Genomic DNA, 19,455 nt, shown 5'->3' on the forward strand with positions numbered 1-19,455 from the left:
TATTCATTATAATAGATTTTTTCCTATATCGCCCGTAAAATATTATTGTTTAATTAGTTAAAAACAAAACAAAAAGAAAAACAAACAAAAAAAAAATACGTCCAATTGAAAGCCGTAAAATAATGATAACTAAGTTAAGTCATTATCAAGTATAAAAATCGTTTTTAAACGTAATTTTTATTACGATGATTATCGCCACATTTGCATTTCATAAAATTAGTTGTTTGGCCATATTTCTCTCTTTTTAAGTTGATCGCTTTCGATACATTTATTTGCCTTTTTAATCTTCATCATTGTATTATATGCAATAGTTAGTGATTGAAGGCGAGCTATGAAAAACTTTCATTACATTGAAATAATAATTTGTCTCAATTGATGAACACAGGGAAAAATCTCCCTTTAGAAAGTTAACAATGAACGTGGACAAATCGAGCATTCATGCATTTTCCTTCTATATGAAAGGTCTATCCACAATAGCAATGTTATTTAATGGATTTTTACACTGCCTTATTTATAGAAAACATTCAATAAAATTAAAAAGAAACAAAAGTAAGAAACGCCAAGTAATTCTCACGAGAGTGCAACTTACAGAATTCGTCATCCACTGACACACCCACAGCCTCAAATTTTTATAAGTAATGTAGTATTAATATCGATCAATCGTTCGTTTAATTAATATATATTTCGCTATATATTACTCACGTGAAATTTCGTCTTCGTATGATATATATATATATATATATATGTTAGGAAAAATGTTGTAAAGTATGAAAAGTGAGATGAAAAGATAAATAATACAAACTGTCTCCTTTGGGCAAGAGATTAAATTGAAGTAAATCATTTTTAAATGTTGTCATTACAAATAAAAATTGAATCACTTTTATTGGTAATGGAGGCACAAGAGCTAAAATTATCTATAATTAGGAAAAAAAAATGTACTCTAAAAATAAAATTACCAACAACAGCGACAAAGTTTTTATGCAAAAGAGGATATTATAATTAATGTTTATAACAAGTATCAAGCATGGAGATATTGAAAGAGAAATATTGATGAAATACTCGATTTAGAAAAATGCGATGTATTAGAAATTGGAACAAAATCAACTAAATAATTTCTGGAATGATTTCCCCTTTTAATGCTACATGCTTTAATTATTTTACGAGTTATAAGTAATTAACTATTTTATTATAACAAAATTATCATTTGGATGAAATATCATCCAACTTGTAAATAATACTTCAATTGAAAGATCATATATTGAATTGCTTATATTTATGATGAAAAACACTTCCCGATATGACAAATTGAAGTTGCAAATTTAATATGTAAAGAAAAAGACGGAAGATTTAATTGAAAAACAGCCACTACTATGTACATACAATACAACCAAATTAATGAGCGCAGGTAAATGAAAATCGGATCGTCAGTGTATCTGTAAAATAGATCTGTTTTTCTTTTTTTCTTGTTTTTTTTTTTGTTTATAAATTCATAAGTTTTTGTTTAGTCGTAAAGAGTACGCTGTGATTTCTCTAGCAAGAAAGTTTTTTAATATAGAAAATATGGCTGAAATGATATTAACCTTCCTAATGGGGGGAGGGGGGAGGGAGACGATCTGATAAAACGGCATAATGGAGAGTGGTGAAGAAAGGGAGAATGATGAACATATAGTTTTAACTGCTAATTGCACAGCCATCGCAATGTAAATGAAGGAATTGCAGATAAAAAAATAGTGAAATACGCATTCATAGGAAATTGAAGTGGAGATAAAAAGGAAAATTATCCTAAATTTCATCTAGTTGCCAATTCTGTGACGCGTGGCCATAGATTTATAATATTCTCTAAGTGAAGAATTTGGTGTAAGTCGTCGTCTCGAGTGGCACTAAAAATAAATGAAACGTATTTACGTCAAAGGCAAGAGTCGTCGTTCCTCCATTCTTGTTACTCAGCCCACTTTGCTTTATCCAAAACACTGTATTCGATAACGATACTTGAATACATTTCAGAAGAGTTTCTTATTCAACCTCTCGTTCCAATAACAACGAGATATTGACAAACGTTGCCTTGGAAATATCGATCTATATTATTACGAAAAATCTTCGATTAGACACTGTACTCATGCTTCAATTTATCCCGTACTCAACGATTAACGTACCATTCTGCTTGTATTTAAAATGAATTCTTACAAATTTTGATGTAGAATTATTTAAAAATATATAACATACCGTTACAATAAATCTATCGATATTAATTTACATAAAAGTCTGTACTGATTCTTATCGTCTTTCTTTACAATTCATTGTTACTCTTTATAATAAAACCGTTTATCTACTTTGAGTGACACTACATCAAATAGAAACTTTTTAATTTATCTGCGCATGAAAACTTATGAGCGCATCATTAAATTAAAGTTTATGAATTAATAATAGTGAATGCCGTTGATATTTAATTTACCTACTTATTGCCTTTGGAGTTTATGAGATGTTAAAAATTTCACGATCGTTGATGAAAATCTTCTCACCATTCATAAATAAATTTTAAGGATAATTAGATACTTAAAAAGTTCGACCGTGTAGTCGATAAACTTATTAAAGCAAATTGCACTATCTATTTTCAACGATTTCATCTGAGCTGATGATTAACTTACGTCAACGAAAAGAGTCAACGTATATCAGTATCGAACGAATGATATTTGATTCTTAAAGTGTACACAATTAGTAAAAATCTACATTTCAATCGTTATTTCGTGTGCGGGTATGTGTTTACGTGCGTGCGTGTACGTGTTTGGCAAGATTATTCATCATTCTTGTCATAATTTATAATTATATAATAAGTAATGCTTAAAGCCGTTGGTGTACGACTACTGCTGCGGATGTGGTTTCGGATGTGAGTCGCTAAGCCATTGCAGTCACCGCCGTTCGTTCGCCGCTGCTTCTCATCCAGTTTCCGCTCCTCTCTCCTCCTCCCAACCCCCCCCGCCGCAGTCACCGCCGCCGCCGTATATCTCTTTCTAAAACCCTGTGCATCCTCCGCGCGCCAGTTAGCGCGTTATACCCATGAGTCGCCGGCTGATACCGCCGTCGAGTTTGGAGGTACGTTGACGGTCGATGCCGGCGTTTCCTGGCCGACGCCGTCGTTGAGCCATTGCGAACCAGCTGCCGCCGTGACGCCCTGGGGCGCCACTCCGCCCTGACCACCCTGGCCCACCCCAAGCTCGTACTGACGTTTCTTTTTCTTCTCCAAGTTAACTTGCGCGTAGAGCGGCTCACCGGGTTTCGGCTGCTACAACACACACAAGTCAACAGCTTTGTTAATCTTACAGTAGTTTACTAGTGCATCTAGCGTTAATGATCATACGACCTCCTTTTGCTAATTTTCATATATTTGTCTATGTTTCTTCGACCATGACCACTATTCGTAATCAGTTCAATTGTCATTTATCGGTCATCTTTTAATTGCTAAGCTTTCAATGCAGAAGAGTTGCATCGATTGATCATTCACTTGAGCAAACATTGTATATGGGCGTCATCACATTGTCTCCAAATAAATGACAAAAGTATACGTTAAATCCATCATAAATATTGTTTACGTAGTGCTAATAAAAACAAATATCTTTCATACGGAACAATAGTCTTGTTGTATCAAGTTTAATTGAATAAAAGCGATTCCGATAAAAATTATGTGATTGAAATCGTTATTCATCTTCAATTCTCTCTCTCTCTCTCTCTCTCTCTCTCTCTCTCTATTCTCTTTATTTTGCTTTTACTTTTACTTTTTCTCTTTGATTTTTTTAATAAGACATTTTTAATACATTTGTAGATACAGCGACGGAAGAGGGAGGAGTGGGATGCAGCAGGGCTTTTCAAGCAGCTTTTTTCAGATTTTTTGAAAATCAACTCGCCTGACCATTAGATTAAAAAAATTTCTTAAAATTGTAGTCATTTTAAATATGTAATAAAAATGAAAACAAAAAAGACAAAATGCAAAAGTAAAGGCAAAAAGAAAAATCAACCATGAATATCATGATAAACAAGACGTTATATTGGGTGATAATTTTTTCTTTATTTACTAAATACTTAATGTTTTCAATGTACAATTACATCACACAACTCGTATTTATGCGCCTCGGAAATAAAATTACCGGAACAAATTTGTCGTAGATTTTATTAATGAATCATCGCCGATTTGAAGTTTACAAAAAATTCAAGTTGTTTAAGTGAGCAAATCGAATATACAGTCATTGTATTTAATTCTGATTTCTGCTAAAATTTCGCACAGTTGAAAAAAAAAAAAAAACCTTATTCATCTACATTTACGTATAATTTAAAAATGTTATCGATCAGTTTAAATTCGTTTAAAAATCACTTACAAATTTTTTTTTTTTTTTTTTCTAAAGTCGCATAAATTGGTTTGTTTACATTTTTCATTTTGCACATTGATGCATTTAAAATGAAAGTTTTTAACTTGTTTTTTAATGTAGTAAATATTGCATTACAGTTATTCAAAGAAAATGTAAGGTTGCACAAATAATTTTTATCGTAATAAAAAGATCTTTCTACTTAATAATAATAATAATCGAGAAAGAAGTATTTAAAATAAGAAAATCCGTAGTCACATAAAGAAATAGATTTATTAAATTATTGAAATATTATATAGGAATATTGTAAATAACACTTCTCAATAGGCTGATGATTCTTTTTTTTTTTTTGCGCAAATATGTAATCATACATATCTACCCTTAATACTTTATATTTATCGAAGTTCTGTTAACAAGTAATTTTATTTTTAAATAAAAGTATTCTATGTTATAAAAAAATTATAAATGCACACCTTATGAGAGTTGATTGGTATTCGAAATGTGATAAACATAAAGATATAAATAAATTAAATAAATAAATACAGTACTAAACATAGTCCTTGCTCAGTCAACATTAGACAGCCTATCATTATATACATATATATATATATATATATATATATATATATATAATGGTATTTTTTTTCTTTTTAATTCAACATCAATATGTGGTATGAATAATTTGTTATAAATTCTATTTATTCGTGTAACTATTTTAATAATGATATTTAATATATATATATATATATATATATATATATATATATATATATTATAACTATGCAGTCTCCAAGCAGAGGCAAAATTGTAATAAAATGCGCACTTGCACATAATAATACTGTAAGCCTCTAATTAAGGCTATGTTTAGTGTATTAAATACATTGTAAATGTTACCTCATAACAAACTCGACAAATAAAAGTATCGCAGGGAACATTGGTTAGAGAATTTCTAAAGAACCGAAGAAGAAGAGAAAATAGCAAAGAAAGAGAGGTGGAGAGGGGGTGGGGGAGAAAAGAAAAAGAGAACGATAGTTACCTAAAAAGAAACAATAGTGTATGACTTTAAGACCGAAGTTTAGTGGTCTTAAAATGTAGTATTATGTTACTTATGCAAAATATATTACAATTATTTTGCATATTAAATTGAATTGGCACATTTATGTTTCATTTTCTTTATTTCCATATAAGCGTGACGATTGCGAAGGCGAATTGAGTTATTAGTAAGTGCATCACTTTCTCTCCTTCTATAGTTATGATCATGGCATTACAAGTACAAAATGAGATTATACAAAATTATTATATTCCATTTGCGAGTTATATCGTATGTTGGCTGTCTTCTGGAAATTTAGGCTCGATTTTAATTATACAAAGGCCGAAACCATATTTGGAGAGTAGAATTGCTAGAATGTTATTTTTAGAATAAACATTACTACGAAATAAAATATGTAATAATTATTATTATATCAAAGTCATCATCTTTATAGTGAATCTCAGTACAATGTTACATGGCACTAATTTCTTCTTCTTTTTTTGTTTTCATACAGAAAATCGCAGTTTCACATAAACTCAGGCCGGTATAATATGTACATTATATGTTAAGTAGTGAAAATTAATTTTTATAAATTTAAAAATAAAACAATGTGCGAGCTATTGACGTAGATCGGAATATGTTTCCCTTTATTAATTTTCCTTGTATTTTTTAATGTTTTCTTTCCGTTTTCCCACTTTCGCACTTAAAACAAATTTCATGAGCCTATCGCAACAGCAAAAAAAAAAAAAAAAAAAAAAAAAAAAAAAAAAAACAATCAAACAAACATATATGTATACACATATATCAGAGATGAGATAGAAAAATATCTTATCCTTTTATTTCTCGTCTTTTCCTCGTCGCGTCTCTTATGTCAGAAAGAAATTCTAACGTCTGAAAAAATATATGAAAAAATCCAAACGCACGAACTTGGCAAAATAAATCCTAAATCAATACCTAATTAGAATTTAAATTACGTATAATTATTTATTCCGAGCTGTTCAAATTGATTAAAAAAAATCTAGTTTATCATCGTCATTATTTAAGGTCTAAATAATCAATAGCGTTAATTATTAAAATGATTAGATAATTTATCATTACTTAGATCGTTCCTAAGAGCATTAATTATTTTCATTATTCGGCAAAATGATATTCTTATAAATTTATTCTCTCAAACATATTGCGAATTTCATAATTTACTCGACAGTTATAAGCTTTCCTTCATTATCGAATGCCACAAATGGTGAAAGAATCTTGAGATCTCGGTATTGAGTATACCATTATGTAATTATGGGCAACGGCTATTATATAAATTGAAAAACGTACGTGTTGCCGCCTAGCCAATGATATTAATGATATTGGTAATATTGCGTTGCTTCAAGATGCGCTGCACAATTGAAGTGTCATCTCTTCAACATATTTGTAAAACTGTAGACTTTTGCTGATTAGCTCAGGACATTGTTCATGATTGAATTTGATTCGGTATAGCCATTAATGTAAGGATTTAATTAAACCAGAAATTATTAATAAATTGTATATTATATTTATTCTCTTATAAAATAGAAGTCGAACAAATACTTTGACGAAATTTAAAATGCTATTCGTATAAAATTCTAATTTTAATCATTACTTGCCTAATTGGTGAAAATAGCAACAACAACAACAACAACAACAACAACAACAAAAACAAAATAAAAAAAGCGCGTATTTATAATTTATTGAAAAACAATAATTCTTATTGTAGTTACCTGAAAAATTAAGCAAAAACTTACACCTACAATCCATTTTAGAATATCATAATCGCAATTGAATCTTCATTTTTTTCAATAATAAAATAAAATTTTTGTAAATAAAAAATGTTTAATTGATTGCAAGTTCAGGGCTTAAATCGACTTAAAAATATTGGTGTTTGGTCAATCCACTAATCACTTAACTCTACTTATAATTAATCTGCTTTTTTGTTTTTTTGTTTTATTCGTATGAATTTATTTATTCCTCGAGTCTTCGATTAAAAAAGTTACGATATAAACCATAACTTTTAACATTCATAAAAAATTGTTTTTATGGGTAAATAAAATTTTTTCAAGTACAAAGACGAGCAATGCTGATTAGTAAATTTCATATTATTTGTAAATTGTATTGAAGTGTTCATAAAAACTTAATAGCTTACGTTTTGTTTTTGTTTTTTTTTTTGTTTTGTTTTTGTTTTAGAAATACGCTAATTTGTTGTTAATACCATTACAAAATTTCTGTATAAAAAGTTAACATACGTTAATTTGAAAAATTTTATGAAAAAACGTAGTACATTTAATCGGAAATTTTAACGATAAGTTTGTAAATTTCGATTAAACCTAACTGTAAGCTCTTTATCAAATAGTTACAGGTATATACTTTAATTGACTTAATTTATACACTGTTTCTGGTGGTACAGTGTACGCAAAGTACACTAGTCGTCATATATTTGATTTTTCGTATCTCACGTTAATAAGAATGATAATGGTACATTATGTGTATATCATGCACGAAGTATATTAAGTAAGTGCGATTAAAATGTGACAATTATATATAATACATACAACTACTACTTTCTCATGGTTGTACGATATATATGCATATATATATATATATATATATATATATATATCTTTATACAATACAAAAATTTGCATAACTTTTTAAATCAATAACATAGAAATAAGTAAATTAGATATTTATTTCATTATGCAGGGAACGTTTTAATTCTATATATTGATTATTAATATGAATTTATAAATCTCAATATATTATATCTGTGAAGTTTTACTTATTATTATTATCTGCAAGCAGTCTCTTAGAATATAGAATTATAAGCTCCCTTAATATGTTATCGCGATAAAAAAAAGAAAAACAAAACAAAAACAAAAAAAACAAAAACAAAACAAAACAAAGTATATATAAGTATGTAGAGAATCAAAGGAGACGTTCCAAAAGTAAGCATAAGTATAACGAAATTACAGTGGTTAGTTGCAGCTTCTATCGCTAAATCATTAATGAGATTAACAGGTAGACTAGGGTAATTTATATAGATGAACATTAGTTAGATAAGGTATTAAGTATAAATTTCTTGATAGTCATGATATATTTATATAAATTTTTAATTCCTAATATTTTGCAAATAATATTGACACTAGTTTTATTGTAAGTTATGCAATAACAACTATGTTCAAATTTAAATGTAGAATCCCGTAGATGTCCGGTTTTGCTGAAATAATGATACAAGATATTAACAATAAATAGATAAGAAAAAGAAAATTTTATCTACCACCTATTTACTGAATTGGATAGAATACGTACGAAGTTCAATAAACGTTTACATATGTAATGGATGCAACGATACGTTACTCTTAATGATTAATATACACGTATGGAGAAAGTAAAATATATTATAATGCATCATTTTATTAATTGAATAGTCGAGATAATTACATGTTCGTTAATAAATGATGAATACCGTAAAGAATAAAAAAAGAAGAAAAACAAACAAACAACTAATTAAAATAAAATAATTGCACTACAATAACAATGTGATGGTTGCGTATAACTATCAATATAACATTTCAAAAATATAGGAAAGAAAATTGCAATTACCAATACAATCACAGACTTAATGCTGTGACGATAGGTAAGCCCTATTTTTCGAATGGATAGAAAACTTTTGGAACGCCTGATTTGATCGGTCAAAAGCGTTGTGTCAGAAGGACCTAAGTGACTAAAAAGCAAAAATAAAAGTACCCTCTCCTCCATATGATTAAACAATATGAAATACTTAATTAATATTTACTTAATACGAACGAACAATGATATCTTAATGAAGTTTGGGCCAAAAGTCGACGAAATTGACGGTGCCCTATAAAGTATCGAGTGAGAAGGCTGAAATATCTGATGACTGAATATTTTCTTAATATATCAACTAAATAGTAATGGAAGTCAAAGTAGAAGATATTTGCCTAATTTAGGAGTTGTATGAGAATTTTTTTTGTTTAAAACAGAGTCTTTTTGAATTACGAGAAGAGAAATTAATAGAATTTTATGAACTGCATGCATAAGCAATTCTATTACTAACACGTCTGTATTTCGTATTATCATTATTATTATTGTTATTATCGTTATTATTATTATTATTTTTTTCTTCATAATTTGTCAATTTACTTGTAATTATACATTTAGTTTTTCCAGAAGCTATCTAACTGTATTTAACGTTTTACATCTACACCTCTCGCTCATCTAATTATGATTTAAAGTAATTGAAAAATAAAATTTCATGTATAATAATAATAGCTGTTACGACTCTCATTTCTTTGTGATAATTCAATTCGTTCAATAAACTTCTCATTATCTTTCTTTTGTTTTAGCACGCCACCAAAAGCTCTACCATTATCCGCTTACGACTCATTATCATTATTTGCGCCTAAATTACCTAATATCCACTTTAGTGCTAAGTTGACTCCGCGCATTTTATAGTCTAATGACTTACTGAATTCGTAGGAAACACGCATACGCCACCAGCAGGTACTGCGTGAGTTCCTTGTTTTGGATACTGCATATCCGACATAGCGATCTCCTCGTTTTGCTGTCGAACACAATTTTAAATTTCTTACATAATAAACTGAATAAAACAAAAATCTTTATTTTGTCTTCAAGTCAAGGAATTATCATTGGAGCTGTTGTTCATTTGAAACATTGAAATTTTCTAGTACAAACAGTATTGTTAATGGATTTTAAAGAAAAGCTTCGTGGCTAGGCGAGTTAACGTTCATTATTTTATTTATTACGTCTGAGACTGCTTCCCGTGCCATCAATCAAGGAAGTGGTAGCGTTATTATTATTTTTTTTTTTTTTTTTTTACAAGTTAAAGTCGTCTTGCGTCTCGTCACTTACCGATTGATAGATGTTAGATCGTCCGACATTATTAGAGTTAAGGGTACCCCTTTGGATCGTTCTGTCTTCGTATCTTGTGCTACCTTGACTCGCCATCGGCCGGTTCAACGTGCTAAAATCATAACTGTTTTAATATAGTATCGAGTCATTTGCATTAGAGATGGGACTCTACGTGTTATTATGATACATAAAACGCGCGATACGAAGAATTAAAAATATATATCGTTATAAAAGCGTAGAGTCCCAAAAAATAAAAAATAAAAAACGATTTGGAAATAAATTTGAACTAAAATTGCTGCAATTTTCATTGATAAGAAAATTGAATGGCCAAGGTTTCCGTTAAAAGCACACGTGGATTATCATTAAATGTACCTATTTGCGTTATTGGGAGAATTTGGACCAGAATTCCTAGCTGCTACCGTTTTCGTTACAAAGTCTTGTTCCTTCCATCCGTGCTTTTTATACACATCTCTCAGCTCTTGATGTTGCCACATTGTAAATAAAACTTGACCTAATAAGAATATTATATTTATTCGCTGCACAGCCGACAATAACAGAATACGTCGACAAATTTTTTTTTTTTTTGGATATTAATTATTACCTGCAAATTTGAGAACCCGTGGTGTATATTTCTGTCTCTGTCTCGTTATATTCATGAGCCTCTCGACACCTCCTGCATCCAATAGGGACCTCGAAAATTCAGCATTCTTTTTAATGACTTCGTTCAAGGTCGCTAGAACAGCTGCGATCGTATCATCGCTGGTCCCTTGATCGTGCTGATTATTTCCTGATGGTAATTTTTGAATGAGATCTCTCATCGCATACTTTCCAATGAGTTCTTTATTGCGCTGATCAATTGCCAAATTTCGAAGAGCTGTAGCTACTGCGCATACGACTCTATCGACCTGTGATAACGATTAAATGCAAATTAATTCCATGTTGAGTTTTAAGGAAATATTTAGACAAATGTAAAAGTTTCGCTATGTTGATTCGCGTTAATATACAGATTTTTTTTATAATACAACAACAACAACAACAACAACAACAACGAATAAATAAATAAAGTGTTAATTTAACTTTAACTATGTAAAGATAAAAAAAAAAAAAAAAAAAAAAAAATATATATATATATGTATATATAAATTGATTGGAACGACACGAATAGTAAACGGAATTTATTAAAATTATATAAATAATATTGTATAAATAATTTGATATACCAACCTCCATCCTTAACAATTCCACTAGAATGGGAAGACCCTTCTCTTTCCTCACAGCGGCTCGAATTTCGATACTTGGCTGCCAATAGCAAGCAGCCAAATTCTGTAAAGCTCCGGCAGCAGCTTCGAGGGTTTCCGGATTTGAACAATTATGTAAAAGACTTAAATACGATTGAACTACTTCTGGTTGCCAAAGCAATTCCATTCCCTTTACGGGTTCTGTTCGTGGACTAGTCGTCCTAGTCATACTCGTTTCCTTCTGCACTGGCTGACCATCCTTTTTTTTCTTACTTCCTCCAAAGCATCCCAAATTCTCGCCTAGGGCAAAACCATTCAGGACTGTCATTTGTAAAAATGTTTCTTTAATTAGCCCTTCAGGAGAATAATATATTATAAAACAGATCTGGCTTTGTGAGGTAACATTCCCTTAGGATATGAAATTAAATATTTATTGAATATAAATCATCGAACGAGAAATTGATGATACAGCATTATTACAAACAACATCAAAAATTGAACACAATTTTCAATAAATTTATATTAAATTAATATCAAATTTACTTCCAAGTGTAGGATAAGAAAAAAAAAAAAAAAAAAAAAAAATTAATTATCAATGGATCATATTTCAATTATTAGAATAAAATAGTTAGTATGCAATTATTTTAAAACATAGCATTTTCATAATATTGAGCGAATAGGAAACTTTTTGTAGATTTTTAATTTATTCCGATATAATGAATTTCTAATTTTAAAGAAAGCTCGTTTTGGATAGGCTGTGCGAGTGTTGCGTGCGCGTGCACGCGTGCGTCTGTGTAGGCTAAGAAGCAAGCAGCATGTGAAAAAATACACTATTACTAGTAGAAGCTGCGAATTAGTTTAACTTATGCGCTTCTGGTGTTGAAGGTGCCGTAGAAATTAATTGAATTTTCTAAGGAAAACATAACCACAATTTTTCTGTATATACAATGCATTTTAAAATAATGGAAATAATGCTAGAAGGATGTATTGAATGAAGTTCATGCTTTGATTAAAAAAATTCATTTGTTTAACTGCGACTGATGTCTTACCTTGACACAGACTGTATGCTAAAAAGATTGAAACAGAATGTAATCTATACTAATGATTTATTTACACGATCGAAAGCTACTTGTTAATTAATTTGTGAAAATACGAAATAATCGTCAAGTGTTTACAATGGATAAATAAAGTACTGACGGATTTATAAAATTAGTATGCACACCTACGTGTAATCTAAATTGCAAGAGACAAAATAAAAAAAAAATTAAGAAATTAAAAAATTAAAAAAGTAATAAATATAAATAAAATTGAAGGTCAAGGTTGAATTGTCTACAATAACGGGGAAGAAAATGCCTCGAAAAGTGATGAATAAAAAAATAGAGGAATTAAAGGGGTGGTAGGTCGTGGCTTACCTTTAGTGGGTGCCGCTACCCTATTCTGAACGTTTGACTGAATCGGATGTTTATCGTAATTCGGATCCTCGACTTCTTGACAGCGGTAGCTTAGGTTCCTGAGTATGCATACGCAATTCTCAACGATCTTGTTACCAATGTTGGACTTTTCGATCGCCGAGCGGACTACGTAGAGCAGGGCATCGACGAGGCCCTCGCACTCGCGCAACTTCTTCCTCGCGTATTCACCGGCGCTCGAGACGTTTCGCAGGACGCCCGATGCGTTCCTGAAGACTGTCGACCAGCAGGTCTCGCCGCTCGATGAGCTCGGATCCCAGCCGCTGTGTGGAATAATGATGTTGATCACGACGATCGTCACGCCGTCGTCGATGATGGACTTCTTCAGGTCCTAAACGAACACGTCAAAGCCATATTGTAGAGACGAAAAGAGAAGGGGGCGAAGGGAAAAGCGTGGAGGGCGGACGGTCTCACCTCGCAGGAGGACAGGTTCCAAAGTACACCGGTGACGAGCTCCTTTACGTCCGCGTCCGATGTTCTACGCAAAAGATTTATGAGGGCTGGCACACCACCAGCGTTCTTTATGGCCCGTTTGTTTTCGTCGTTTTGACGACCGTAGGAGAGGTTCCTTAGAGCGCCGCAGGCGTTTCTATATACGTCCGGGCTGTCAGAGTCCAGGAGTTGAACGAGCGGCGGTATGCCTCCGAGGCTACGCGTCTTCTGTTTATTAGGATCGTCCATGTAGCATAGGTGCTGCAGATACGCCGCAGCATTCGCTTTGATGATGTTGTTCGGGTTGCTCAGGAAGCTTATGACCTCGGGAAGGTTGGGATCGCGCCATCGCATCGACTTCTGATCGTCATCGAGGGGGCTGACCATACCCGGTACCAGGGAGTGATGGGCCTTTAGTCGCTGTAGGTGTACCTCGTCCTCGTACAAGCCCGGGCCGACGATACTGGCGTTGGGAATTGCACCCACGGGGATGTGCCCGACGACACCGTCCTCGTAGCCAGGAACATCTCCAGTCACTCCAACGCCAACGCCCACTGGCGGTCCATAGCGCACATGACCGTACGGCGAGGGCGACACGTATCCGTACGCAACTTTACCCTCGTCTGTAACAATGTAAATCCACATATTATAATGATCCTTTATTGAATCCTCCTCGTGTTTCAGAGTCTATCTTTTGTCAATCGATCGATAAGATTCGAAGGCCACCGAGCAAAAGAGACTTTGGCTCGAAGTGGACGAGGAGAGGATGAATGTCACAGACATTATGCGGGTGTACTCACCGTGTGGATGCTGTGAAGGCTCGCCCGAATCGTCCATGTTCCACGGATTGCTAATTTGATCTGAAAGAGTAGGAAAAACTAAGGATGATAATTGCATGCTAATTGCTCTGCGAGCAATGGCGTATATTGACTATAAGGGCAATAAGTGATATATATATATACTAGCGAAAACTATACCATATTGATCTCCGGGGCCGCCAGGACTCGGAGTGATACGATAATGATCTTGCAAAGCGGAATTCAAGCCTGGATCTATATCATTGTAACCCCCCTCGACGAATGGCGCTCCTTTTCCCAAATATTCTAAGAAAAAAAATACTTAGTAAAAATCGGGCTATTTCTCTCTCTCTCTCTCTCTCTCTCTCTCTCTCTCTCTATCTCTATCTCCTTCTTTCATAATAATGGGTGAACTAGAAAAATACTCGACTCATCGGTCTTGGTTGATCAAAGTGATCTACATTTGAGTGCAGGATGCTACTTGTTGTAAATGCGAATAAAAGCACAATGCGCAATGCTTGAGCGATATTAATGATTTTGTATGAAAGCCGCGCAAATGAATATATGAGGCAAGATTGAAAGAAAAAACTTTTTGGGAGAAAAATATTTGCTTTAAATAAAAGTATTTACAAATAGATATGTGCAAATAATAAATCAAATGCAAATTTAGCGTGAATTAAATAAATAATAGCTTTCAAAATACTTTGAGCAAACTCTATTAATTTGTTATACTGTACTTCCGAAATATTGTTTACGAGCAATGGCAGTGCAAATAATTGAACGCAATATTGGATGTTTTAATTGCAAAATAATTAAATTAGTAAAAATTAAATCAATTTAATTATCAGTAATTTCTTTAGTGACGTAAAAAGATATTTAATATTGATGTTTCGTATTTGTCTTAGGTAAACAACAAAATTGTTTCATACCCTAAGATTCATGAATTTTTATAAAAATTGAAAGAACTTTTGTGCAGTTAGATTTTTCATATACTTTGTCTAATTTTAATAAGAATATTATGTATTCCGTATATCTATTATTCATTTTTTGTTTTTTTATACATATATATTTTCTTATATACTTTAATAAACTTCAATAAACAACGTTAAACATGTTAAAGTGGAATTTACAGGCATTATATTGAATTTTTAATTGAAAAAAAACTGATTTTTTCTTTCTCCAGAGTAAGTTGTTAAAATAAAAATGATAGAGAAATTAAGCACATTCAGCTGTTTATCGAAGGCTTATTAAATTGAGAGATTACGATATACAGAATGGAAAATATCGGAAGCTTACGGTAAAAGACTTTTGAACGTTCAATGAATCTTTTGATGTAAATTAGCGATACTGAATTAACAATAATTCTCATATTATCATAAGCATAATTACGAATATAATGAATAAAGCTTATTTAAGCGAATTATCAAATGAGGATTGCATAAAAATTCATGAGCCGTAGGTGCACGTTTAGTTTTATTTATCAGCAAGTAAATCAAATTGAAATAACTAGATAAATAATAAAAGAGTAAATTAAGTAAATGAGAAAATAAACAATAAAATAAAAGGAAAAGAAGCGAAATAACGTACCATGTGCGGGAGAAGCGCGACTGTGCTCAGAGGGACTATGGGGGCTATGGGGAGAATGTGGACGAGGCATGTAGATACCGTGAGGGCCTGCATATCCAGGCTGTGGAGGACATCCCATGTATGGATCGAAATGGTCGAAATTAACCATGTAGGGATCGGCTGCATACCGCGGATCTGCGTGCTGGTAATCCTGTGTCATCAAGGGCATGGACACATAGTTCACGGTTCCAGGATCGGGCTCCATGTGTGCGACCTCCCGGACGACTTTCGTCACCGTCGTCACCTACAACCACGCCGCGTTGTTACAAATTACAATGACAAATATAATTCACAAGCTAATATCCGTCTAATAATCTCTTACATTAGGGTGCGATAATTTCACGTTTTAGCTCCTACAATCGAGCTGCTACGTTAAAATTTTGAAGCTCCCCGAGCTTCAATTGTTACACGAATGGCACAATGGGCGCCGGGAAGCTCCCCGTGCTCGTCAAACTCCCCGAGCTTCAATTGTTACACGAATGGCACAATGGGCGCCGCCGAATGCCCACGCCGAAAAATCAATAATTACATAAACTTTCACTTTCGTGTAATAACGTGTAATTAACGAAGCTTAAGGTAAATGTAGAGAATCGGGTGCAATATATCGTGCTTCGTTAATTGGTAATGGGGTAAGAAGTGATTGTGAAGGGAGGAGGATATCGGATGAAAAGAGCACGCGACAAAGTCAGATTCGATCTACGAATACGTAATTCTTGCGAGTTTCGCCGATCGTCGTACTTTTTCTGTCTGCATGATTGCATTGGACTTGATTGTGTTTGGTCGCGCAACTCGCGGTATGTGATTTGAACATTTTTTCGTATCGGTCTGCTCAAAAGCATTTTTACGAGAAACGTACTTGTTGGGAGGTTTGCTGCTTATGTGTTCGTAGGAGCAAGGGATCATCCTGCACCGATAGATGAGAAGAATGTAGAGAATGTGTGTCTGCTTGGCCGTTGCTCCCATGATAATCGGTGTCACCTTGTCCACTGCAGATACCAAAGAAATAAACTTTTCTTTATTCTCTTTTTATCATACGGCAAAACAATTTTTATATAAATTGTTCTTTCGAGCATAAGGTAAGGATAGAGATACTCACGTGTACTGTGGCATGTCGGAGCCTTTGTCTTGAAGAACGCGTCTAGGGAGTAACAAAAAAAAAAAAACAGACTCGTTAGATTTTCTCATTGAAAACTGCGTACACTCACGCGCGCACACACATGTAATCCTTTTTAGAAAATTGCACACACAGTAATTACGAATTGCATTTGCATAGCATCGAATTTATCGTTTGCATTATGAATGCTAACATTTAGTAATACTGAGTTGATGAAGCAATTAAGTACGCGCAATCGACGCTGAGAAATAAGTGTTTATCGGCGTGGAAGAAAGGAAAAAGGGTTAGTAGCCCTGAAGTCTGAAAGAGGAAGTGAATTGTCGTAATAATTAAAATCTACTATCTAAATATTCAGTTAATGCAATAATACAAAGATTGTTTGGATACAATGTCGTTTCGACGAGTAATTACGAAAAATCTTGAGTGTACATGCTGCTCGGAAAGGCAAAGCTGCGAAATTTTAAAAAAGATGTCCATGCATGTAGAAGAGAATTAAGATTGGTTGGCTGATTGATATCTCAGACTTTTTCTTAAAATTGAAAAATTTATTCGAATGTAGCTACTCGTAAACCCTATATTATACCAATGCTGCGAAAGTATAAGTAAGCGCTGTTAGTATAGGTATGCACTTAATGAGACTTATGCCATCTTCAATCGGTCCTATTTAACAATAAGAATTATCGAATATTCCCTTGTACGTGTATTAAGACTAAAGACTTGTTCAATTAATGGGAATAAAGTATTTTTACTCAATTTGGACTTTTTCGCGATATTAATCATATTTGGTATTTTTACCTACGGACAAATTTTCTTTATCTAATTAATTAAAGGTTAATTGAATCGGTAATAAGCAATTTTTCCAATAGAGGAAGAGAGACGTTTTAACGTATATTTTTTTTATTAATTGTCAAATTTCTTTAAAACAGGCAAAATTAATTTAAAATACAACTTGATCTAAAACAATAATGTTAAATAGATTTAAATTTAATTGATAAAATAATACGCATCTTAAATTTTCCATTGAAGCACTTTGACAACTAATTTTATTAAGATACAATTTAACACGACAGTTTGATAGCGAAAATAGATATGTTAATAATAGTAGAAAATTTACGTACGTGCAATGATAATAAGATAATAAAATTAATAAGCTTTTACTTTAATTGCAATTATCGTATGCGAATAGTTCGACAACTGATAGACGACTGACAAATGATTTTTACTTACAAACTTGAACAAAGTTTCTATTTCAATTTTATTACTCACAATTGATTCTATATGGCGCGTGTACGTGTAAAGACATTAATGAGCAATAAAATTTAAATAGAAGACTAGATAAGAAAAGAGATTTATATCGAGTCGTCGTTTCATATATATATATATATATATATACGCACACAAACACACACACATACACACAAATACACACACACACACACACACACACACACACAGAGACAGACAGACAGACAGAAACGCACGCAAGCGCACACAAACGCACACGGACAGAAACGCAGATAAACACAGAAGAAACAGAAACGCACACGCGCGCACAAAGCGCACCGTACGTAAGTAAGGCAAGTGACTTTTTACTTTTGCAATTTACGTATGACACATTCAAGTTTAACTTAAGCTTTATAAATACTAGAAAACTATAAGTAATCATCGTTTATTTAGTTCATTTATTTGACTGAAACAATAGTTGTTTTTGTTGTAAAACCAATCCAATCCCACCATTGTCTTTCTCTTGCCACTTTCTATCAACGACTGGTATTGTATGCCATTACAGGAATCAGAAAAATCCCTTCATTAGCCATTGATCATAATTAGCCTCTCATGCTTTTAATAGTTCGCACTATGTGTATTTATGACATTTTCTATGAACGGTTGGAAATTAAAATTCATTGTAATTGCTTCATAAGCATTTGGAAGGAAAATATCAAATCAAGAGACCGAATTAAGGCAATTTTTATCAAAATGATATATATCAGATTTATTCATAATTATATTTAATGCCCAGCAATATATTTAATGCCAACTGCACATTGAAGTATCCATTAATGAAACTACATTCAAAGCCCCAAGGAAAAAAGTTTACTCTCGTCCTCGTGATCTTGCCAAAAAAGCATCACTTTACATAAGCAAATGTATTTCTGTTAATAATTTACGCTTGTTAGTATAATTGACGGGAGTATTCGATAATGTATAAAGCAATAATGTAAAGCATGCACTAGTAATACAAAGCTCCTCGTTAAATGCGGGTTAGTCACCTCTGTGTGATTTCAGTGCGAGTAATGTTGTGCTCCTGTCTCTGCTCAATCCTCCGATTCACCAAGCTAATTCCAATAATTTAATCTCGTTATTAAACATCAAATTCTTTATTATAAAAAATACTTAATCATGGCAACGGGCAATCCAACTGGCTTCATTGTTTAACTCGGGCGTTACTCGGTGTACGTCCAATTTCATTATCACGTCGC

General features: G+C 32.6%; 1 protein-coding gene across 9 annotated transcripts in view; it reads right to left on the reverse strand.

Moving 5' to 3' along the window:
• Nucleotides 1–2,996: 2,996 nt before the first annotated feature.
• The window catches only part of p120ctn (adherens junction protein p120), a 38,406-nt gene continuing 21,947 nt past the window's right edge, over nucleotides 2,997–19,455 (reverse strand). For 2 of the 9 annotated variants that reach the window (XM_011495540.1, XM_011495547.1), the window contains 14 exons: nucleotides 19,246–19,311; nucleotides 16,958–16,999; nucleotides 16,718–16,847; nucleotides 15,823–16,105; nucleotides 14,416–14,541; nucleotides 14,239–14,298; nucleotides 13,421–14,061; nucleotides 12,950–13,337; nucleotides 11,524–11,858; nucleotides 10,901–11,204; nucleotides 10,672–10,810; nucleotides 10,300–10,423; nucleotides 9,896–9,991; nucleotides 2,997–3,280 (listed from right to left, as the gene is read on the reverse strand). In XM_011495540.1, the coding sequence (XP_011493842.1) occupies nucleotides 3,047–3,280; nucleotides 9,896–9,991; nucleotides 10,300–10,423; nucleotides 10,672–10,810; nucleotides 10,901–11,204; nucleotides 11,524–11,858; nucleotides 12,950–13,337; nucleotides 13,421–14,061; nucleotides 14,239–14,298; nucleotides 14,416–14,541; nucleotides 15,823–16,105; nucleotides 16,718–16,847; nucleotides 16,958–16,999; nucleotides 19,246–19,311 (2,968 nt within the window). In that variant the 3' untranslated portion in view covers nucleotides 2,997–3,046. The remainder of the gene's footprint in view (nucleotides 3,281–9,895; nucleotides 9,992–10,299; nucleotides 10,424–10,671; nucleotides 10,811–10,900; nucleotides 11,205–11,523; nucleotides 11,859–12,949; nucleotides 13,338–13,420; nucleotides 14,062–14,238; nucleotides 14,299–14,415; nucleotides 14,542–15,822; nucleotides 16,106–16,717; nucleotides 16,848–16,957; nucleotides 17,000–19,245; nucleotides 19,312–19,455) is intronic. The other 7 variants (XM_011495590.1, XM_011495577.1, XM_011495570.1 and 4 more) reach the window with 7 other exon arrangements.

This window comes from Ceratosolen solmsi, unplaced genomic scaffold (assembly GCF_000503995.2).
Source record: "Ceratosolen solmsi marchali unplaced genomic scaffold, CerSol_1.0 scaffold10, whole genome shotgun sequence".
Classification (NCBI taxonomy): Eukaryota; Metazoa; Arthropoda; class Insecta; order Hymenoptera; family Agaonidae; genus Ceratosolen; species Ceratosolen solmsi.